Raw genomic sequence first — 24,211 nt, 5'->3', positions numbered from 1 at the left:
TCTTTTCTTCCAACTATCTGTCTCACTCACTAATCAAAGAAGATTGTTCCAAGAAAGCTGGAAGAAGAGAAGGAATGTCTCACTTGGCTGTGGCTTCCTTTGGAAAGTCTGGAAAAACCGTGGCATCTCGATGTGCGTGAAGCTCTGCCTGGCGAGAAGCACATTTTCCTTCCAAAGCTGCTGTAAAGACGTGAATCATGAGCCGGTAACGCTCCTGGCAGTGCGAACCCCAATTCCACTGAGACATGGTGCTGGCAGCGGCTCCGCTGTATCTCTTGGACGGAAAAGACAAACATTTATCATAGTGACAGTGCTGGGGAAGAGCTGCCGGTGCTGCCGAGAGCCTGGCGGCGGCCGGATCCTGCCAGCGCTCAGGGTTCTCCCACCAAGTTTTCCGAAGGTCTACCAAAGTTCCTCAAACACCAGCCAAGGGGTTTACAGTCCCTTTTGGTTGTCCTCCACCACCTTGGTGGCACCTCTTGCAGGGATGAAAATATTCTGTATCCAATCATCAGAAAAAGAATAGAAGCCTTTGGAAAGGTCTGCTGGGAGCTGGGGGGAGCCCTGGTGCTCTGCCTGCTGCACGGTGGAGCTCCCCACCCAGCCTGTTCTCTGCTGTTCCCATGCATCCAATGCTGGGGCCAAACTCTTTCCAAACCTTGCCCCCCAAAATGCCCTGCGCTGCAATTGCAAGACCCCAGTGGCTGTGACATGTTTACGAAGCCACTCACTCCCTGCCCAGGCAGTCCCAAAAATCTGCCCACCCTCTTGTCCACTGTAGAGCTGGGGCTGTCACTTGCCCTGCTGGCAGCAGATGCCTGGCTGGCTGAAGCTGCCATTTACAGATCCTGGAGCAAACAAAAACACCCCTTCCATGTAAGTCCCTCCTTTTTGGGTCTGTGGAGCTTTGTGCAGCCCCAAGAGCACCCTGGCTTGCATAGACCCCAGCCCTCTAGACAGGGTCTGGGCTCAGGCTTGGAGTTAGAAGAGTTTCAACATTAAGTGTGGATGTGCAGCCCATGGATTCAGGACATGTCAGACAGACACCTCCCACCTCAAACCAGAGCACTGCAGTCAGTTTGTGTCTGTGAGGAACCCCAAAATCAACACATTTTGCCCAAGACGTGCAGGACACTGAACCAGGAAGGCAAATAAGGCCTGAAGAGTGTGCTGGGGCTTTGGGAGCACTTCCCTTGGATGACATCAATGGAATCACAGGTTGGAGAAGCCATCTAAGATCATCAAATCCAACTATTAATCCTTAACTGCCAAGACCACCACTAAACCACATCCCCAAGTGCCACATCCACACATCTCCATGGGAGGAGGATTTGCAGGCTGCAAAGGGCTTCAGACCCAGAACTGGGCTCTGCATGTGACATCAGAGTTTCCTGGAGGAGACAGGGTGAAGGATGGGGAGCAAGCTCACTTCTGGAGCCATCTGCCTTGGGAAAAGGAATGTCCAAGAGGATTGTCTGCTTGAGGGAGATGGGAAAAGCCTGGATATTGGTCCCAAGGGATCACCATTCACTTTAGTATACCTGGGTCATATCAGAGGATATGCCCTGGCAAGCATCAGAGGAGCCAGGGCAGCCTGGAGGCCTGGGAAGGGGATTTTCACTCCATGAGGTGTCCAGAAAATGTTACCCCTGAAAAATGGGGGGTGGTGGGTGGGGGCCAGGGCCTGGGGGTATGTCTAAGCAGAGCAGAGGCCAGAGGATGACAGGGTGCTCCCACGCTGCTGTCCCTGGCCAGGAGCTGCTGCAGCCCAGGCAGCAACTTGGTGCCACATCACAGTGAATTCCCAGCAGTTTTTCTATGGATGCCCAGCACGGGTTGGAGCATTCAGCTGCTCCTTCTCTAATATGTTCATTAGTGGTCATTTAATTACAGGATGCAAGACAAGCCATTCTAAAATACTCATGTACTTGTGCAAAACATGGAATGAGCAATTAGTGCTGCTAATGAGAGAGGGAGTCGTGGTATCAACAACAAGAGAAATCCATCAGCATCCTGGCAAACCTGCAATCCACCCTAACCCACACAGACTGCTCTAATCTGGAATTATCCCAGTAGCCTTTTGGGGCAAAGGGAGGGAAAATGGAATGTGGGTGAGATGGTGGCAAGAGGCCAATTCCTACCCACAAGAGAGACATGAGGTGTCCAAAACCACCTGTATTCCCACCAAAGGCTGTTGGAGGGAATGGGAAGAGGGTGCTGGTGCCACCACCACTTCAGCTCCAGATTGAAATTGAGCAGCACAGGGAAGGCCCTTGCTTCCTTGCAACTTTCCAGTGCCATTGGCCTGGGGATGGGAGTTGGTGGGGCCGAGCATGCAAACCGAGCACTCCCAGGACAGGGAATGCTGCCGGCTGCTTCCCGGTAGCTGTGATTAATTGTTGTTAATATTAAATTCAGCACTTTTATGCAGGACACAGAAGTGCTTAGGCAGAAGCCCAGCTCCCATCCTACCTGTCATTAAAAAACATTGCAATTAAGCTCTAGTGGAAGGAAATACAAGTAAACGCATCCTCTGTAAGTGGCTTCAGCTTTCCACAGACATCTGTGTCCCCCGTTTCCTCTTCGGCTGTCTGAGCTGCTTCTGTTTTCCCTCTTCCCATGACCCATACATTGCTTTTTCTCCTTAATCCTGCCCACAACTCCCAAAGGCGAGGGCTGGAGCGGGGAGGAAAGGAGCCCCAGCTGCCTCTGACCCATTGCCACCGGTGGAAAGTTCGTGTCAGCTGCAGCTGCAGCCCCAGCCCCGGCCAAAATCAAGGCTGTGCTCTGGGTATCTGCTCACCTAGTTGGATCCTGATGCTCTCTTTGCTTCTCTCCGTGGGCAGTCCAAATGCTTCTGCAAGAGGAAGGGGTGCTACTGCCCCAATATAAAGCATTTAACAAATTATTTCCACTTTGCAGCAGATCTGGATGGGATTTTCAGCAGCTAAGACCTGCTCCTGCTCAAGTCAATGGTGACAGACCTCGACCAAATGCTCCAGGAGAGCCAGCCTGGCCTCCAACCCTGCAGGGCCCGGCACAGTCCAAGCTCTGTGGCAGAGCTGTGCTGACAAGCACAATCATGTGGCAAAGCTGAACAAGCTGGGGGGTTATTGCATCCCAGGACAGGGTTTTCCCATGGCATTGTAGCCCTGTTTTACTCCAGCTGTGGTTCTTCACCTAGAAAAGGATGAGGCAGGATGTCAGGGGTGAGATGTGGGGCAGGTAGGGATGGGTCAGCCTGAGCCACAGGACGCTGAGAGGAACCGTGGTGGCAGGGCCCAAAGGGGCAGCCTCTTCTGCCTCTCCCCAGTGACCAACAGGACTGTGATGCAGCCAGAAGTTGTGGTTAAAGTTTATGGAATGCCAGAAGAGGCAGGTGGGAGTGACAGCCATGTACAGCCAGGTCATTGTGTGGCCAGGGTCCCCATCAGGTCCTTAAAACCTGGGAAAAGGCAAAAAAACAACATAAGACTTAGGGCAAGGGAGTTGGAGATAAAAAGAGGCAGTGAGATAAAAATAAAACCTATGTCAAGGACGATACCAGTGCCAGGAATACTACATTGAAAATTTTGGACCTGGGGGGATAAAGATCATGTGAAAGGTGTCCTAAGTGCCAAAGCTGGCTTTCCAGAGCCACGAAGGACGCTGGCAGAATCGCAGAGGTTCAGGATGGATGGGCAGGGAAGAGGGGCACCAGGTGTGCCTAAATTTGGGCAGAGCTGGGGCTCTGGAAGCCACAGGGCCCAGCCAGCTGGAGGTCTGGGATACAACGTGAGGATTGTGGGAATGCCCTGGCTGCACTCAGTGCTGAGTGGCAAAGAGCGGTGACAACAGTGCCCACACCAGGCTGTGGCTCTGGCCACATCCTCAGGCTTTGCTGATGCTGAGGAGGGAAAGGTTTTGCTGGGATCGTGGTGCTGATGAACACAGGGGTTTTTCCTCGTTGCTTGCAAACATCAGCATCATGTATATAAACACAAAATGCCAAAATGTGAGTCAGCCCAATGGCACTTTGGCTCCTGCACCAACAACCTGATAAACGGTGGAACCAGAGCTCGCAGAGGGGATTTATTCCTGTTTTGGGGGTTTCAAAAAGTTGGTTCATTGCAGGTACAATATACTCCCAAGATATAAAAGAAAAAAATATTTAAATTAAAAGAATGATATAAACCAATTTTTTTCTTCCCAATTAGTTGTTCCCTATTGATGAAGGGAAACCTTTCAGTCTCAGGTAGTGGTCAAACATACTTTTTTTAGAGAGGAAAGAAATGCAGACAGTATTTTCATGTGAGCTGTAGATCCAAATTTTATAAAGGTTGGGGCTTTTTTAGTATTTGCTGAATAAGTTTTGTGGCCCAGTGCTGCCCAGCATAACAAAAGGTTCTATTCACACAAGGGAGCAGATCTGAGACCACCTCAGGAATCTTAATTCCTGAATTTCTCAGCTTTTTTTTTTTTTTCAAACATAAAGGATCTCAATGAGCCAATCATGCAGACCTTGATATAATGTCATTTTTTTTATTAAAATGCTATTGTTTAAACTCTGCTCTGTAAACAGTCTGGCCTTCACTTCTGTCTCCAGGTGTCAATAATCCCATGTGGATCAGCAAAACCAACCATGGATATAAAGTTGAGTGTGTGTGAAAAGTGTCTGCAGGATTGAGGCCAGCGATTGCAAAACAGTTTAAACTATAATCCTCCATTTTCATTAGTTTCTTGAAAAACTTCTGCTGTGGGCTTGAAATCCTTCCTGTTTTGTTGAGCCAAAGGTGATTTTTCTCCCCAGCAGTCTGAGCACAAACCTTCCCTCTGGTTTTATGTTGTCAGGCTTCAAAAATCACATTTCCCACTAAGGACATTCTGCCCTTTTCACTGAGAGAGCTCGACATTGACATCTATCATCTAAATAAAGCTAATTAAACACAGTTATTACTTGCTAGACATAAAAGTGTTCCAACCCCACAGTCCAGTAGATTTGGCTGCTTTTGCTAAGTGAAGCTTTGTGCTCTCCCTATGCTACAGAAACACTACATACATTTCCAGCCTAAGAGGTTTCTTCAGCCCTGTAGCTCTTTATTTTCTGTAAGATTTGAGGCCTATAAAAGGGACTTCTTTCAGTCCATGGTGTTTGCCACGTCTTTGCCTTAAGATGCAGGAGGAGGATGGAGCAGCTCAGACCATCCCTGCTGTCAGCCCCACGTTGCTCCAGCACCCACAGGCACTGGGAGCATCCTTCATTCCTGTGTGTTCATTTTTCAGCCTAATATATAATTTAAGTAAGACCTCAGCCCAAAAACTCTGTATCTGCATCATCTCCTAGGACACTGAGCAGTGCAGAGGTGGTGGGCTCCAGACAGTGGCCACCTGAAGCTCTGTTCTGTTGGAGAGAGAAACAACTTCCCACTAAGTTGTCACTGCCACGCGTTGCCTTTTTGGGGAAGAATGAAGGCAGTGACTCTGTGTTGCTGAAGTTTCTGTGGTTAGAGAAGCACAACTGCTCACCTAAGGGCAGAGATGGGCTGTGGGCTGGTTTGCACTCAGGATGAGGTCAGGAAGATAATAATCTCTCTAAGAGCCCTGTCACATTTCTGGCTTGGAAGAAGAAGTTTGAGGCTGTAGCAAAGTGATGGACTTGGTGCCTCCTGGTGTGAGCATCGCGTCTGGAGAGGTGAGACAGGGCAGGAGAAAAATCTGGTAAAAATCCACACACCTCCACTCAACGTGTCTCTAAAGGAGTCCATGGGAATTGACTGTGAACTGAATGCAATAAGAAACGGAAGCAAGAGATCCAGGTGAAGAGCAAATCCTTCATTAAGAGCTTAAATGGTCCAAATGAAAAATCAAACATGGCAATAGTTATTTGGGTTATAATAGAATGAGACTTAATAAATATGTGTTACAACTGTGAAAGGGGAGTAGAATATTTTCCCTGCTCGTCAACAGAGCCAAAGCTGAGGAAGGAATGGAAACAAGGATGGTAAAAGAGGAGAAATGAGCAGACAGGAAAAAGCCACTTAGCACAAAAAATCTGCTTCTCAGCCCCCACTTCCTTGGTGCATGGCTGGAGCCTTTTCTCTTTCTCTGGCCACATGTCTCTGCCCCCCAAAATCACTGCAGAAGTGTGGAAAATCCTTCAGCTGAAGATGGTGGGATACCTTACTTTAATATTTTCAGCCAGGCTTCAGCTTTGTAGCTTATTCAGGAACAGGTACCCAGGAATTTAACATTAATAACTGAGATATTTTGACTGAACACATAAGACACACAATGGGCCTGTTTGTTTTTTTGTTTGGACTGAAGAAATACTGAGAGGCAATTTCAACTCCTGGTTTTGTTTTCCAAGTGTTCTAGAAATTAATTTCCCAAATAAATAGACAAGCTGTGGGACAGTTTTATCCATGAGATCACACATAGTAGCATGGTCTGCACCAAGTTCCCTTTGGTAAATAACTCATCTCTCTGAATCTACCAAAACGACCTCTGAGCAGTTCTCACAGGTATAAATCATGCCGAGCTTCTGAAAGCTGCAGTCTGGAGGAAACCTTTGGTGGGAAATTGCTGGGAAGCCTGTCATGGGATTTTTCCTGACTGTTCCACTGAGAGTTTAACATGTGCCACGAAGCACGAGGGTTGTTTGATTTTTGCTTATTGACAGTGACTGTTGGTTCTCCCATTCACCCAACTCAAGGAGCTTCCTGGTTTATAAAAGGATTAGGGCCCCATTCCTAAGTCCTGGTTCCATTTAGCCAATAAATGCTGGATTGTAGTATTTCTCCCTCTGTGACCTTTCACTGTGTTCTATGTGCCACCTTGTCTTGCTCCCCAACTCCCCTTTTTAACAAACATTTGCTGTTTTCAGTTCCCAGAACCACTATTGCCCTTTCCCTGTGGAAGCAAGCATTCCCTCTTACCTCTGTCAAAAGGTATTTCTGTACTTGCCTCATCCACAACCAGCAGGACCCAGTCCTGAGTAACTTCACATTTTATTTCCACAATACACTGCAGTTGTCAGGGCAGCACCATAGGTAAAAACGCCTGGAGGATGTGATAACCACCTCTACCAAAGTGTTATGTTTCAGTGTTCTCAGCAACATTTTCTTCCCACTTTTTTCTCCTCTGGAAACAGAACAAGGCGCATGGCACAAACATGCATTCACGCTCAGTTTTAAACATGATTTTTTGGAAGGTGTTTGCTTTCACATTCAACCTGGTCTAGTGGAAGGTGTCCCTGCCATGGCAGGGGGTTGGAGCGAGATGATCTTTAAAGTTCCTTCCAACCCAAACCATTCCATGATTGTTTGGTTCTATAAATTGCCCTGTAGGACTTTTTCTTGTTTCATCCAAGTCTTAATCCTACCACCACTACAACAAATTGAAGTAATGACAGGTTCCTGTGTTTGTAGACAGAAGTGAACTTCTTCCAAGGCTGAGAACACAAAAGTGTGTACAAATTGTCTTAAATACAACCTAAAAGTTGATACAATAATTTCTCAATGCCTTCCACTTCATCCTTGTCACATCACTGCTAAGTTGCTGAGATACATCTGCTCCACTGAAGGAGTGAGGGTCACGTATCTTTCTGGATGTCACTGGAGTTGCAGCCACACAGGTGAAGTCCTAGGTATAGGTGAGAAGAATGTTCACTTCAATCCTTCTGGGGAAAAAAAAAAGCACCAGAAATCCAATATTACTGGGTTTGGTTATTTTTCAAAAAATGTTGGCACCCACAGGGCAGAATAACAGATTTGGGGCTAAAATAGAGCCAGGGAAAGAGCAAGTGAATCTATTCAGGGATGAAGTTGGGAACACTCTGCGTGGCTCGGACAGCAATGGCTCTCACCAGATCCATTCCCAGCTCAGCCGTGCTCAGGGTCACCTTTCCATCGCGGATCAACCGAGACGAGGGATCAGGTCACAAAAATGCCCCAGCAATCCTCTTCTTCCCAGAAACCTAAATTTAAGAAGGGCTTGGTGCACACATAGCAAATGTTTCACAAAGTTTTATGTTGTGTAATTGCTTGTGGCACATGCAATTCCTTAGCTGGGGTTTTCTGCAGATTTGCAGCAGGTCTTCCTCCCAAACCTGTAGCGTGTGCACGAGGTGACTGCATAATCCTGTAATTACACCTGTAAATCCTCACCCTCACCTCTTTTCAACCGAATAATCCAAACCACTAAATATAAAACATGTTTCAGTTTGCAACTGCACCATTGCAAAAATCCGAAAATGGTAAAATTGTGTGTTGCAACCTTCACACCCATTGCAGAAATAACAAATTTTTCAAATCTCTACAGTTTCCTCCATAGTACTGCAAGAAAATCGTGTACCAAGGGTCACGTCTCGCCTGCCCATGGTTTGAAAGGGGTTACTGGTTTTTGTCTGCCTGTTGGAATGGCCCGTTCCTTGTGGAAAATAGAGCTAGTTCAGACATGTTTAATGGAAGTGCCAGAAACAGTCCTTTGCTTGGACCAGGAAGAGCATGACACCATCCTGCAGCATGAAGGAAGGGAAAACCAGAAGCACCCATGGGAAGGGGGCACACCAGTGCTGCTTGACAACAGGGGGCCTTTTGTAGGATGTCAAAAACCACAGAAGCTCATTTGCAAGAGAAAAAACTGCAGAACTTGAGAGGGGTAGATCGAGAGAATTCACATTATCGTCATTCTTCTACTTCCCATCCTGACTTGGAGCCCCAGAAAATCCTCCCTCATTTGTATCACGTAGGACTGTTTTTCTGTGCCTTTTCAACTGCCTTCCACCTACTCATGAAGTCCTGCTGATGACTTTAGTGTCACTTCCCACTATTTGACTGCAGCTCTTGGTCATTCCCCCAGGTTTTTGCTGGTTTATGCTGTGCTATAAAGCAGAGTTACCTCATGGCAGCAGGACTGACTCAGCTCTGCCTTGGGAATGCTGGATGAGGACCGCTGTAGCTGATCTCCAGTCAGTGTTTTAGAGCTTCTACCCTGTTTTCTTGCCATTATTTCCTAATGGCTTAAGACTTTGCTTCAGTTTGGTTATAGCCTGTCCCTTGTCTCCCTAATTTATACATTCTGAGAAACTGCAAGCAGGTGGAGTGGGAGCTTGATGCAGGGCTAGGCTAGGTGACATCAATGACTGCCACTTGTAAAGCCCTTCTCCTGCTCTTTATTCTTTGGGACTTCCACACCCACACAGTCCCACTCATAGCAACCCTAACACTCCTATTTTGAATAAGAAAGTGCCTTTTTACTTCCTTTTTTTTTTTTTTTTTTAAGCAGCAGGGTGCCATGCAAGTCCCTCCATTGAGTGTTTGTAGCTATAAAAGCATGTCAGATGTGGCTGTATTTGCAGACAACAGTGGTACTTCCTCTCTTCGGAAATGGAGCAAGCTTCTATTTTGGGTTGTGCTGACTCAAGGATGAGGTACCCAAGCTGATTCAGCAGTTTGGCAAGCCAGAAGAACTTCTGGTTATGAATGGAATGAGCAATAAACTTAAGTTTGTCTTCATCTTACAGAAATGTATATTTGAGTGAAGCCACCTCCTGGTGGCAGACATTTTGTCAGATAAGTGGAATATTCTGCATTGCTTTTGGCAAAAAGGCCACTCCAACGAGACAACCATAAAGCCTGCAAGTAAAATTCTGGTCCCAGGGGAGCCAGAGATTCCTATTCATCCGGACTGGGACTTATCCTCCCTCTTGAGTCACACAAAAAGATCTTCTACTGCTTACTTGCTTATTTAATCTGTGCATCTCATCTGGGATATGAAATCCTCTCAGTGATACGAATAAATTGAACAGCAATTTCAAAAGGATGGAAATACAGGACACAAAACCAACCTGGCCACCGCAAGGAAGTGAGAATGCACCACCCACTTACTCAGCTTCCATGGGTTCGTATGGAAAAGATGTCAAAGGTAACCCTTGTGCTCTTCTGCTATGGAAAAGTGAAATGAGCATCATGATACTTTATAATTTTTAAAACCATGGAGGAGTAACAGTCTTTCACAATATTTGCCACTGTTAACCTGTTAGTCTGTGAACAGAAGTCAGAAGATTTGTTGAGTTTTGGTTTTTCTAAACGAGTTCTTTCACCTGGAGGCTTCCAGCATTCAAAACAAAGCTTGCAACGAACGCTGTGCATGTCAGCAAGGATGAAGATACCGAAGTTTGTCAGAAAGTGAGATCTTGCTGTTTATTAAGGCAAGAAAGCAGGAAATGGGGCATCTGAGCTGTCTCCCTTGAGGCCTTCTGTCTGTGGATGGTCCAAACAGGTTTTAACATCTTTGCCTGCATCTTTATGCTGTTTCCAGACAGGATCAATAATCCCCATAGTCCCCACCCATGGCACCCATGATGCCTGTTCTTTCAGGCTGCCAAGTTTTTCCTTTGACAGCACATAATAAAAGCTGCAAACTTCCAAAGAGCATTCCTCCTCCCCAGCTACAGCAACCCCACTGGCATTAAGGCACGCTGTTGTTCCAGCCAGCCGTTCCCATGTCATATTCTCCTGCCTCATGAAGGCGGTTTGTGAAGTCTAAAAAAGCATCATGTGGGTTGTCACATTTCAGAACCCTCTAAATAGCTTTGCGTGGCTCCATCAGATAAGCAGTAAAGTACAATATTATGAACGTCAAACAACAGCTCATCATTACAGCTGACAAAGCTTGTTCTTCTGAGAGGGGAAGTAAATTCAGTTCCATAGACTAAATATGTATATTTAGTGGCTTGAAGTTAAAAGAACTCTGCAAGTAGGATTTGCATTTGCCCAGCTATTGCTCTGTGAAATATTTCCTCTAACTCAGTCTCTGAGAAAGGAAACCTGTCACAGAGTATTTTGGAAGGCTGGTCAGAGTTCTCCACAGGGAACCAGCACAACCAACACCAGAATGAACCCAGGACCCAAGATCTAGACTGCATGGAGGCTCCCAGCTCTACCACGATGGCTCGTTGTGGTAGCTAAGAAAGCGATCCAGAGGAAGCATCTTCCTTCAAGGGTGTCACAGACATGACCCACTCAGGTGCTGCCTTAGAGGGACACGCTGGCTGTTATATCTGTCCTGGATAAAAACAAATCAGAAGGTGGTGGTGGTGCTGAGGAAATAACAAATACAACCTCAGACCACTTCTTGTTCTCTAAAACAAATCTCGGTCACACTTAAAATGAATCCAACCATCACTGGCATTTGTGGTTTTCTGCTTCATGTATTTAATCTGCTACTTGAATTCAACGGAGAAAAATTTACACAATAAAAGCAAAGTGAAATTAAAAATTCAGTGTTTCAGGAGACAGCATGAGGTCTGTCCCAGCCAGAGCAGAGCTAATGAAAGTGAAGAGAACTGTTCCTTGACTGCACATGCAGGGTGTTTCCATGGAACTTCACAACAACAGGGGAAGGTGGGGAATGGCTGGGCTGGTGAGTGTTGGGTGACTGCTCCACCCAAAATATCAAGTGGAGGAGAGCAGGATGAGAGTCTACAGGTTACAAGTCTAGTGGGAGCTTCCTTGGGGGAGCAAGGATTCTGCACAACCTTGGAATCCCGATGCGAATCTTACCAAAGGAGGGTCTGAGAAGTCAGATGTCTCCTTCCATCCCATCTCCCTCCTTCGAACCTGTAAACAAAAGCTGGGAAAGAGGAACTCCTTTATTAGCAGAGATCAAAAGCTGTCTCTGACCAGTAGCCAGACAAAATTTGGGATCATGTGGGTCACTCAGTGAAAACTTGTGGTGTAGCCAGTATCTTTGATGTGATTCTGTTTATTCTAAGAACATACAAAGTCACACTTTATTGAGCGTGGGGGAACAAGACAAAAAACCTATGCTGGAATTTCGGTACCTCTTAAATCTCAAAGTTCAAATCACCCAACATAAATCTTACAGGTTTACATAAAAAAATTTAAAAACACAGGTAGTTTTACCTTAAATTCTCTGCCAATGAGGTAAAAAACTTTTTTCCATTTTCCACCACGCCTTCGAATCCTTGGAAGCTGTTGCACTTCTTTAATCCTGCAGATTAAATAAATTCATTATCCTGTACAAAGTAAAAATGTAACTTAAAGTACATTTAGATGAATCAATAAAAAGGTTGGAAAGAAGTTTTAGTGAATTTATCATTTAATAGCCAAGCCCAGGAGGCCATCCTGCCTTTCTGCTCTGTCAGCTCAGGGATTTCTCTCTTCCCAACAGTGTTTATGTAAGAGCTGCATGGTAAGCAGCACTCGCTATACAATATTGATCAGCTGAGCCATTAGCTGGAATTCAAGAGACAACTATGTCACAGCAAAACCAGAACAACTATTGCTATTGATTGGAATTTTTTAGAGATTATTTTGATATTTGAGCATGTCAGGAAATACAAATTTCTTCTAAATAATAATACTAGGAACATAGATTACAGCATGCTTACAGAACATCCTTACAAAGGAAATGAAAAAATGGGCAGGTTTCAATTTCAGTAACTGTGGGGACACAGATTTTCTATTACTATTTTCAAAAAAGATTATAGAGAATTACAGACCACTGTGGATGCAAAAGACCTCCAAGACCATCGAGTCCAACCTTCGACCCAATACTAACATGCCCACTAAACAATATTGTGAAGCACCATGTCCACTCGTTTTTTAAACACTTCCAGGGATGGTGACTCCACCACTGCCGTGGGCACCTTGTGCCAGCATCTGACCACCAGCAAATAAATTTTCCCAATATCCAACCTCAACCTGTCGGCACAACTTGAGGCTGTTTCCTCTCATCCTGTCCCTCGTTCCCTGGGAGCACAGCCCAACCCTCACCCAGCTGCACCCTCTTGTCAGAGAGTTGTAAGGTATGAGAAGGTCCCCCCTGATCCTCTTTTTCTCCAGGCTGAGCCCTCCCAGCTCCCTCAGCCGCTCCTGGTGCTCCAGACCCTTCCCAGGCCACTCTCCAGCCTCTCAATGTCTGTCTTGTCTAGAGGGGCCAAAAACTTACCTCAGAATTGGAGGTGCCACAGCACAGGGGATGGTCACTGCGCTGATTCTGCTGGCCACAACATTACTATTATTACATTAGTGCCCTTGGCTTTATTTTATGGAATGGTGTGGTCTTTAGAGAAGGGACTGCAGAAGGAAGGACGGCTGGAGTGAAGTGCTTTGCTGGGGAAGGCTCACCTGGAAAACAGCAAATGGATTCAGGGAAGTAGAAGCCATAGCAGGAGGAACTGGGGCTGGAGCCGAGGGGCTAAGAGGGATGAGGTGGGATCAATTTGTGAACATCACCTGTGAGCAAGGGTGAGGGATGCAGAGCTGGGAAGAAGAGAGGGAGCTATAGCACCAGCAGAGAGAAGCCCTGTGAAGAAGGAAAGCCACGGTCCATCTGCGAGGAGAGATAATGAAACCGAGGGAGCGGGGCAGGCGAGATAGCGTCAGCCATAAACAAGCAGAGAACGAGGAGAAAAATAATCCAGCTAGTTTGTAGCGGGGCTCAGGCTCAATTGTTTGGTGAAGTGCGTGTTGTCTGCGCATGGCAAATGTCAGCCGGTGGGGAGGGCGGTGGCGGGGGCAGCCCGGGAACCCCGGCGCCCGGCCCCGCGGGCTGTCCCCACTAAGGGGCTGCCCGGCTCCTGCTACCCCTCGCTGTCCCGTCCCTGCCTCACGGAGGGTGCCACCATCATCACGCCCATCGCTCTCTGAGGGGACCGTCCCCACTCCTGCCCGCGCCCCTCGCACTGAGGCGGGAAGTGTGTGTTGGGGGGGAGAGGGGGGGGCGCGCTCCCGCCGCGCCGCCGCGCCCAATTGGCCAGCGGGGGCGCGCTCCCGCAGCCCCCCCGACCCCCCCCCCCGTGCCGTCAGGAAGATGGTGGCGGCCGCTTGAGCGCGTCCCCGCGCTCCCCTTCCTCCCCTTAGACGGGCGGGTGGGCGGGCGGAGCAGAGGGGAGCGGCTGCTGCTGCCGTCCCGGCTGGGCGGGCGGCTGAGGGCGGGAGGCGGCCCCTCGGCGGCGGCCGTGCGGGGAGGAAGCGGCGGGTAGCTGCAGCCGACATGGAGGAGCGGTCCCCTCCCGGCGGGGGCCCGGCGTCCCCCCCGCGGGGCTGAGCCAGCGGCCCGCCCGCCCCGCGCCTCGGGAGGGCTGCGGGGGAGCGGGGCCAGCGGCGGGTGGCGGCAGCCCCGGCCCGGCTCGGCCCAGGCGAGGGGACTATGCGGGGCTGCCCCGGCGCGCTGTGTGCGGAGCCCGGCGAGCAGCCGATCGCCGCGGCGCTGCCCGGCCGCCCCTACGCGGCGGAGACCGGAGGAGACTAGAGGCGACCCTGCGAGGAGCCAGGTGGCTTCGGCAATCCCAGAGACCCAAGTCCGGCGCGGGCTCTTGAGGAGGAATTAACAACATGGCTTCCCCACCGCACCAGCAGCTGCTGCATCACCACAGCACCGAGGTGAGCTGCGACTCCAGCGGGGACAGCAACAGCGTGACGGTGAAAATCAACCCCAAGCAGCACCAGGGCTGCACCTCTTCTAAGCACTGCAAGTACAGCATCTCCTCCAGCTGCAGCTCGGGGGAGTCGGGGGGCACCCGCCGAGCCGGCGGAGCGGGCGGCAGTGGCTCCGGCCTCCGCCGGCAGAAGAAGCTGCCGCAGCTCTTCGAGAGGGCCTCTTCCAAGTGGTGGAACCCCAAGTTCGACTCCAACAACCTAGAGGAGGCTTGCATGGAGAGATGCTTCCCGCAGACCCAGCGCAGGTTTCGCTATGCTCTCTTCTACATCAGCGTGGCCTGTCTGCTCTGGGGCATCTACTTCGGCATACACATGAGAGAGAAACAGATTGTTTTCATGGTGCCGGCTCTGTGCTTCCTCCTGGTATGTGTAGCTTTTTTTGTGTTCACTTTCACTAAGACTTATGCCCGCCATTACGTATGGACTTCACTGATACTCACCCTCCTGGTGTTTGCTCTGACCCTCGCTCCGCAGTTCCAGGCTGTGAAGCCTGTCTCAGGAAGTGGTGACATGTCCAACCGGACTCTCCCGGCAGATCCCACAGACACTTGTCTTTCTCAAGTGGGCAGTTTTTCTATGTGTATTGAAGTGCTCTTGTTGCTTTACACAGTGATGCACTTACCCCTGTATTTAAGCTTGTTTCTGGGACTGTCGTACTCGGTCCTCTTCGAGACCTTTGGCTATCACTTCCGTGATGAGAACTGTTTCACACCTCTGGGAGCCGGTGCGGTTTACTGGGAGCTGTTGAGTAAAGCCTTCCTGCACATCTGCATCCACGCCATCGGTATTCATTTATTTATCATGTCCGAAGTCAGATCAAGAAGCACATTCCTGAAAGTGGGGCAATCCATCATGCATGGAAAAGACTTGGAAGTGGAAAAAGCCCTGAAAGAGAGGATGATTCATTCTGTTATGCCAAGAATAATAGCCGATGACTTAATGAAGCAGGGGGATGATGAAAGTGAAAACTCCATCAAACGTCATTCCACCTCAAGCCCCAAAAACAGGAAGAAGAAGCCCTCCATACAGAAAACCCCCATAATATTCCGTCCTTTTAAAATGCAGCAGATAGAGCAAGTGAGCATTTTGTTCGCAGATATTGTTGGCTTCACGAAAATGAGCGCCAACAAATCAGCCCACGCCCTGGTGGGACTCCTGAACGACCTCTTTGGACGCTTTGACCGTCTGTGTGAGGACACTAAATGTGAGAAGATCAGCACTTTGGGAGACTGTTACTACTGCGTGGCCGGCTGCCCCGAGCCCCGGGCAGATCATGCCTACTGCTGCATCGAGATGGGCTTGGGGATGATCAAAGCCATCGAACAGTTCTGCCAGGAGAAGAAAGAAATGGTGAACATGAGAGTCGGTGTTCACACCGGGACAGTCCTGTGTGGCATTTTGGGAATGAGGAGGTTCAAGTTCGATGTGTGGTCCAACGATGTCAATTTGGCCAATCTGATGGAGCAGCTCGGGGTGGCTGGGAAGGTCCATATTTCGGAAGCTACTGCCAAATATTTGGATGATCGTTATGAAATGGAGGATGGAAAGGTGGTTGAGCGTGTCGGTCAGAGCGTGGTAGCCGACCAGTTAAAAGGTACGTGCTTTTATTTTGTACTTGTTTTTCTTTTGTGAGGGAACAGCATTGCCCCAGTGCCTGCTTTGTGCTTGCTGACTTGCAAACTGAACGTGTTTTACATTTAACTTTGTGTGCTGGTGATCACAGACACCAGGGGAATTACAGGATAAAAGATGCCACAGAGATAAGTGTGAAAGATCATCTGTGGAACTCAAAATAGGCTTTAAAACTCAGCGCTCCTTGTGAGAGTGTTGCCTCGTAGGGAGGAGAAGGTTCATGTGTTTGCTGTCTGCAAGAGGTTTTTGTTTTACTGTTGTGTGTCATCCTTTAATTCAGTAAGTAAACTTGTTAATTGACTTCATGTGGCATACAGAGAGCATATGTGTTTTGCAAAATTATGTATATCTGTGAAAAGGTTTTTTTGGCATCAGGAGAGTTGGGACTGTGAAGGCATTTGGGAAAAATGACAGCTGGATTCACAGAAAGAAATGAGCACTGTAGATTTGGCAGTTTGATATGGCAAGTTGTTGCAGTTTGGAGTTAGGCTGGAAAAAGTTACTCAGGTGGCTCAGTAAGCTGGCAGATGCTCTCATTTCTGCAGCTCGAAGGATTTGGGGATGAAATGGCAAATTTGCCTTTTAGAGAAGAAAATGAAGGATGCTTTGGTTCCCCTTGGTTAAGGGTCTGATTTTCATTTTTCCGCAGTGTTCATTTTGAAGTGAAACCCTTGGCTGCTTTCTAGCAGCACTTGGAGGCGCGTGCAGGAGGGTTGTATGAGCTGAGGGTTTAATTGTCTGTTTTGTCAAAGCTGTCTCTCTTCGGTGCCGTGCCTTTGTCTCAGAGAGAGATTGTTGTCTGCAGTGCTCATAGTCCAAGGTGGGGAGCAGATGGAATATGTAACAAACCCTGTTATGCTCTGTGAATTTATTCGTTCTGCTTGTAAAAGTTTATATATATATAGATATAGATATGTACTCCATTTTTATGAAGTAAGCTGGAAAACTGAGTGGAAGAACCCGAAGGAGTCATAGACGTTGTGATGGAGGAAGGAGATATTTGTGGCAACAAACACAAAAGGAGGCCAGGATGGTGGTAGAAAGGTCAGTGAGTAAGGACGTGGGGAGAGCACTGCAGAGCAGTGGTGGCAGTGGCAGCCACTTGCCCCTGGCAGGTGCTTGTTTTGATGTGACACAAAAACTTATTTTTGGTGAGCGAGCTGTCCACATGCATACGGCAGCGGGAGGCTTACGGCGAGCAATGACATCGGCAGTGACATTGGTGCCTGGGAGCCACAGGACTGAAGCAGATGTGTGTCCCTGGGCTTTGGCTTTCTGTTTAGCTTCTAAAAATACAGATTCAGTTAATTTCTTTGAAAAGTGTTGACACTGATGTATTTCAGTGGGAGTGTGCTTTCAAGACATCAGCATCAGACGTAACCTCGTTGTTACTCTAAGATGGATTTTGCTGTTCTAATGAAAATAAATTGAACAGGTTGTAGAGAAACATCCCTGTGATATTTCCCTCTTCCATGTACCTTTACAGCCAAATGCAGTGCAAAGGCTGTGTTGTAGCAGCAAATAAAATTCAGTATTTTTGCTGCATTTATAACTGTTCTCAATATTAATCCCAAACTGACATGAACTTAGTTGTGGAGACTGACAGTACTGCTCTTAAATTTTCTTATTTATTTGTTTATATTTTCTAGGAGATCACAAGAGCACTTTGTAGAGCAATTATACCACATGCCAGCAGTGGGTTTTTCTTGGTCTTTCTCAGACTTCTGTTCTGTCCTTGGTTGCATTTATCATGAGAGGGCACAGGCTGCTCTGCCTCCTCAGTACAGAGGTTTGGATTTTGCAGCTCTGAATGCCTTTCACAGCTCCTGCTTCAGCCAGGGTACTACAGATGGACAAACTGGTATGCAGTCTAGATAAGATGAAGTTTGCTTTGTGAACTGACATTTAGTGGTCTCTTCTTACCCTGAAATGTAGCTTTGAAAGCATCTGGAGCATGTGGTAAGAATTACTTTAACAAGGAATATGGGTTGGGCTTTGCTTTTTCCCCATTTCCCTTCTGGTTTTTTTTGTGGAGCTGTAATCAGCTGCCATTTCTTACCAATGTCTTACGCAGTTACAGAAATCAGAGGCTGTGTGTACTTCTAAGCCAAGCAAACCTCTGCCATGACTGCCCTTAGCCCCAGGTTTGTAGCACACTTACTCTGTTCCCTCCCATGCACAGACCCTCAGGGGATGTGGTAGGTAGTGGGTGCTTCAGAGCTGCCCATTTTTTCCTGTTTCCTCAGAACTTTGTTCTGCAGCCAGATTACTCAGCTGACAGGTAAATGCCATCAGGGGAAAAAATACATCAAAGCCAATGATAAAAGCCATCAAACAGCAGTGCCATGGGCTGGTGTGTAGGACCTGCTGCAGGGGAGGGTTTTGTTAGGGAGCAGCTCTGAGATTTAATAAGGGAAACTGAGATTTCAGCTCTTAATTGATCTCTGCCAAGCATCTGCTCGGTTCTGTGAATGGAGGTGCTGTTAGGAAGCTTTGCCGTACTATTTTCCCTGAGAATCCGTTGATAGTAGCGATAGAGAAGAGGAAGTTTGTTGTGGTTGTTTAATTATGTCATACCTCGTACTCTATTCAAGTATAAAAGTGCTGTACAGATAACAGACATAAGCTTTGTTTCCCTACCAGTACTTCAATTCTCAGCTTCCTTTCAACCTCTGATATCTTAATTATATCCTATTTTTAATGCTGTATGTCTAGTATATTATCTCTTAATTGAGCTGCAGCAGTCGTAGCTATCTTTGAGGCTGAGTCAAAAGGAGCAAGTAAACTCTTCAAAGAGCAAAGTGGGAGGTGCCGAGCACACGGTGCCCACGTTCCACACACTTCAGGACTTCTACCTAACACTGCTCCTGGAGCAGGTCTTGAAACAAAAGCACCTCTGTGGCTGGAGCACGTCAGGCGTGCTCCTGGAGCGAGTCCTTTGGCTCGGTTCACCCCGAAGGAATCCAGGTACAGCTCTCCAGTGTGCACCAAAGCAGGGTGTGGAAGAGTCACTTGGGCAAACTGCTTCAAAACCCTGCTCCCCATTCCGTTTGGAATACTCAGGTTTATGTGCCCCAAGTTGTCCTAGTGCTGCTCTTCCTCTTTTTTTGGAGTAGATGAGGCAAAACTAAATTACTTTCTGTTTTGTGGTTCACTGAAATCTTAGGATGGGAATATCTTTTTTTCCTCCTTTGCTTCCTTGGCTCCTTAGTGCAAGCAGTGGGGCCCTGGTATGTTCCCTCCTGTTTCTGATGGTGTCTAAAAGAAACCAACAAGGAGAGCTTGCCAGTGATGCCTTGCAATATTTTTGCCTGTTTCTGACTCCTCTATGTTTTAAGATTCCTTAGACCCCTGTTTTCACAGCACCTGATCCCCTTGGATGTGAAGGGAGTGCAGGAGAGCAGTGTTGGGAGTGGATTTTTTGAGGTCCACAGATAAACCCCAGCCATCAGTTCAATTATATCTTCCATAATAATTTCACTGTAGGATTTGAGACAATTCACTTTCTCTGTCTTCTTGCAGAGCTTCCTAGCAAATAAATTTATTGAAGATTATGGGATACTGAGAGTCACATAACGTAGGTTAATGTGTCCCTTTCGAGCTCCGGAGGCAGAGATCTCTTGGGATATAAAGAGTTCTGCTTATGGAAATATTTTTGTTTTGCTCTGTTCTTCTTGGTTGTTTGCATTTCTCTTTCTTGTTGCTTAGGAGGTCACAATATTGCTATTTACCAGCCAGCAACTCTTCCAGAAATACCAGGGTCACCGGCATCTTGTTTTTTGAGTGCTCAAAATACGTAAGCATGTTGGGGCAAGAATGCTTTCTCTGTGTTTATAGGGCATAGCACAGCAGAACCATGATTTCATTTGGGGCCTCTCTGTGTGCACTGATACCCAAAATAATTCCTGAACTTTCTGCAGCCAGACATCTCCTTGTTAAGTTTGCCTCAAGGAGTGGCTTTATTGCTGCATTCCTGTTAGAAACTCTTGATGATACAGGCACGATTTTCTCTCTTGATTTTGTCCCTTATTTCAAAATGGAGAAAATGCTAAGGGATTCTTGTGCTCTCTGTCACCTGGCTGAGCCAAGGCTGGTGGCACAGGGAAGGTTGGCTTTCACAGCACTTACTGCTGGAACACCCTCCAGTTCACCTGTGGCCAGCAGTGGCTGCTCCTGATAAAGCTTATCAAAGATCTCCAGCTGATGTGTTGCTTTCACTGTTCTCTATTTCTTTTAATATCTGCTTTAATTTTAAACATTTCTTTAGTAATAAGTAAATTGGTTATAAAAGTCACCATTTTGCTCAATAGTGAAACGTTTTAGTCCATGAGTAGCCTGGCTCTTTACAGGGTGGCAGCCTGTGACCCAGGGGATGCTTTTCCCATGGCATGTGGGATACAGCTCTGCTTGGTGACTTGATACTCCACTGCTGCTTCATGTTTGGGTTACAGGGAACACGGCAAGGGTGTTCCTGAAAGACAAAAATCTTGGGTCAGGTTATGAAGAGAGAAATAATTGAATTTTTCTTCCCTTCCTCCCCTCCGTGGCCAGTCAGGGGAGAGCACGATCACACCCTGACAGCACTGGAGTCTTCCCTGCCTGCCCTGACTCCCTGTCCTTAACCAGCGCTGTGCACAGAGGACTTGTAGCTGTCGTGTGCTTCTGGAAGTTCAGAGGTAGATGAAAGATCAGATGAAAGTCTTCCTTGGCTTTTTGAGCCCAGCCTGCTGGGCACAGTGTAAATCTAGAAGGCTTGTGCTTGTGCCAGCAGGATGGCTCTGCAGAGAGCTCTGCAGATTCAGCTTTGCTCTGGGGCTAAGGGCAGCTTTAGTCTCTAACAAGTGAGGGTTTTGGAGTCAGTGAGGGGGGTTAAGGTGCTTGTCTCATGTCTTGCCAGCTGCCATGCAGGTCTTTCTGTTCAACTTCTGTTTTCATCATGTTCCATAAATGTAAGTCTTTAGATACAGGCTTTTTATATTTATTGAACTGGCTTGTGGCAGACTCTGTGATTCTGGATTTCGTGTGTTCTGATACTGATCTGATGGTCAGGCAAAAATAGACAGAAAAAAATGTCCTTTTTTTTTTTAAATGGTAATTAAGTAAACGTGTATGTATTTCCACTTTCCCACAAAGAGAATTCTGAGTGCTGACTGTGACAGAAAATTTTAATGACCAGTCAATTTATCAGCTTTACATAATCTGACCTATTAACTGTTGTTGAGGTAGTGGTTCATGATCTTATGTGTCAGTGAAAATAAAATACCAAACACAGGTTGACTTCACTCCTGTATTTCGAAAATGGAAAGTGTTCAGTGACAGATGAAGAATAATAATTAGAGGTAATTTGCATGAAGGCATATTGCCAGGGAGAAGCAAATTCTACATTGATTTAACATTTTGACATGATCTGTAATTTTACTATGTAATAGCATAAAGAAAAGGAGGTAAATAGTGAGTATAGTAGCTCAGCCTGGTTCTTGTCAAGTCTTCACTCTGTGAAGATGTCTTTAATAGCTGTAAACAAAAGAAAGAACTTGGTAGAAAAATCCAGTGATTATTGAGCTTTCCAAATATGACTTGATGAAATGACATAACTTTTTCTCTAAGTGAACCTGAGTTTCTGTGCAGGTACTGCTCAGATTGCTGCCAGACCTGGACAGGAAGGTCATAATTTCTCCAAATTTTGAGGAAGATTTTTTTTGAGAGTCTCATAGTTTTATTTGTACAAAACCAAGTAGAAAAATCTCTCCATTAAAAATCTTCACACTGGTTTTATTATTTAGGGGAAACTTGGATGTTGGTGTTTGAGGCTTTGAGTTTTGATAACTTGTTTACAGGCTAATTTGACTGGGCACAGTGAAAAATAATTTTGTAAGCATAGTTAGAACTCGTGTAAGATTCTTCACTTTGAAGGGGATGGAGCCTGACCCTAACCATACACTTTATTTAACAACGTGGGCTTCTGGTTTCAATTCTTCATGTCCTGACACTAATTAATAAATAAGTCAAGGCAGTACTGAGGGTCTGGTTGTCAAGTATTGCTGCTCTGCCTATTTAAGCCCTGTATGAACACTGTGGAGTGAAGGAACAGTTTCAACAGACCTTAAAACATTTACATCCTGCAGGAGCTCAAGTGAGCATGGCCACATTGGAGCTTCATTCCAGAACGTGGGAAAGGTGAGGGCTGAAATCTCAGGTCCTGAGATGCTGGAGGGACACCGTGGCTTCTGCTGCATTCTGTGATCATCATCTGCAGTCTTTCACCTGTATTTCTGTCTTTGGTTTTCCTGAATCTGGGTGCGTGATGTACACAGGTACCTTACAAATTGCAAATCTGAGCTTCCTTCTCCTGTTTACATCAGAAAACCTTCAGAGGTAGGAAACCGTTTAAATGCGAGAGATCGCTTTCTTTAAATAAAAGCCTTGACATGGTGCTTCTTGGGGAAAAAGATTGATGGAAAAGACAAAACAAAGTCAAAGACATGTAATTTATATTCATCTTCTGTCATGAGGAGGATGCATGATTTGAATGGGTTGTTTAAAACTCTCTCTGCAGTTATTTCACAATATGTACTTCACTTCTGCTGGCAGGCAAAGAATTTTAGAATTTACATTCACCACTTATGAAGTATGATTTCATTGGATTTCAATTTGCTGTAGATTGTCCTGAAATATTATTAAAATTAGGAAATTATAATTATTTCCTACCATCTACAGTTAGTATGTAAGCTCTGTCTCTGTCTTGATCCTGAATCACAAGCTCACTCCATCCATCCTGGCTCTGTAAGGAGAGACAGCCATTCCTCTTTCCGTTACAGCTGACACTTGAAAATTCTCGGCTATTTTTAGATGATTTTCAATCTCATTTCTGTCCTTTGAAAAGAAAGGAAGAAAAAAAAATTCCTAGCCTTTAAATTTTTAACTTCCAGTGGGAGTTGCTTTTGCAGAGAAGCCAGCTAGTCAATATAGCCTCATTAACACATTTTAACAGGTTCTGTTATATAAGTTTGCATTATTGTGATGGCTCTTTCATAGGTTTGGAGGGAATTGTTGGAACTCAGTTTAAAGAAGAGCTGTGCAGGGTTTGAAAGTGTAGCTGCTTGCTTCCAAGTAATAATTTGTGAAAACATAAAGTGGCAGTTGGGAAAGAATCCTAAACTGGGGATGTACCGTGGAATTACAGCTCGTTCTTTCCCTAGAGGTTGTGTTTGGGCACAGCTTCTGTCTTGGGCAACAGGACAGATTTGGCTGGTGAGGTGGTTCTGGCAAGGCGTTTGTCAGTATTGGACTACCCCAGAAATCTTTACTGCCCTTTCAAGCCAAATCGTTTTCACCAAATTAATACTGTCTTTCATTTGCCCTCCCAAATGTTTTAACCTTGATCAATAAGCCCACTAGATATGTGGTTTGAGGGGTTGATATTTTTTCACGGTTCTGAAATGTCTTTGTGGAGGAACAAAATGTTCTAGATATGTTTCTTCAGCTAGCATCCCTGAGGATCAAAATCTCCCTCTCAACTGCCTGTAAATTTTTTGGGTTTGTATTTGCTACAGTAATTTACTGTGGGAATTCTTGGCAAACCATCTAAATAACGATTATATTGCAAGTCTTTCTTTCACTCATAGCACTTACTGTTCCTCTTGTTGCACGTCTGAAACTGTTGCCTTCAACTTGACTTGATAAATTTAGAAATCACATTGCTGTCATAAAGTAGCATTACTTCTAAAATCTCCAAAACTGGCACAGTGTGGAAGAACTGGCTGAATAAAGTCCACTAGCTTGGTGATGGGATCTCTCCTTCTGCCTGCTGCTTAACATGTGCAGGAACATGCAAACAAAGGAAAAGTAACATCTTATGATCTGCTCATGAAAGAGCAGTTTGCTTCCTTTTGGTTTTTTTTTTTTTCCTTCAGCTGAAGTTAACTCAAACCCGCTTGTGTGGATGTCATCACAGTCTGGAATTCCCAGAGCTCCTGCTGGGCACATGATTCCATAAACCAGAGGTCCTGCCACTGCAATGGGGGTAGAGGGGCTGTGCAGAAAAGAGCCCAAAAGCATCCAAATCCAGCTGTCTCTGTTTATAAAGATTTAATTTCCTTCCAGTGTTACTAATCTGTGGGCCTTGATAGGAA

At 46.3% G+C, this 24,211-nt stretch overlaps 1 protein-coding gene and 1 long non-coding RNA gene across 10 annotated transcripts in view; one reads left to right on the top strand and one right to left on the bottom strand.

The window, feature by feature from the left end:
• Positions 1–1,939: 1,939 nt before the first annotated feature.
• On the bottom strand, positions 1,940–13,841 carry LOC116451768. Of its 8 annotated transcripts, none has more exons than XR_004243327.1 (5): positions 13,242–13,839; positions 12,955–13,133; positions 11,907–11,994; positions 6,915–11,613; positions 1,940–3,445 (listed from the first exon to the last, which is right to left on the bottom strand). It is a non-coding gene; the product is annotated as an uncharacterized LOC116451768 (long non-coding RNA). The 8 variants fall into 8 exon arrangements; XR_004243328.1 differs by lacking the exon at positions 1,940–3,445 and having other exon boundaries at positions 5,791–7,657; positions 7,844–11,613; positions 13,242–13,841; XR_004243330.1 differs by lacking the exon at positions 1,940–3,445 and having other exon boundaries at positions 5,791–7,620; positions 7,844–11,613; positions 13,242–13,841.
• Positions 13,842–14,115: 274 nt separating this feature from the next.
• Positions 14,116–24,211, top strand: part of ADCY9 (adenylate cyclase 9) — an 88,577-nt gene continuing 78,481 nt past the window's right edge. For both annotated transcript variants that reach the window (XM_032125497.1, XM_032125496.1), the window contains exon 1: positions 14,116–16,041. In XM_032125497.1, the coding sequence (XP_031981388.1) occupies positions 14,343–16,041 (1,699 nt within the window). In that variant the 5' untranslated portion in view covers positions 14,116–14,342. The remainder of the gene's footprint in view (positions 16,042–24,211) is intronic.

The sequence above is a fragment of the Corvus moneduloides genome, chromosome 16, assembly GCF_009650955.1.
Source record: "Corvus moneduloides isolate bCorMon1 chromosome 16, bCorMon1.pri, whole genome shotgun sequence".
Classification (NCBI taxonomy): Eukaryota; Metazoa; Chordata; class Aves; order Passeriformes; family Corvidae; genus Corvus; species Corvus moneduloides.
This window is presented reverse-complemented; position numbering and strand designations above follow the sequence as displayed.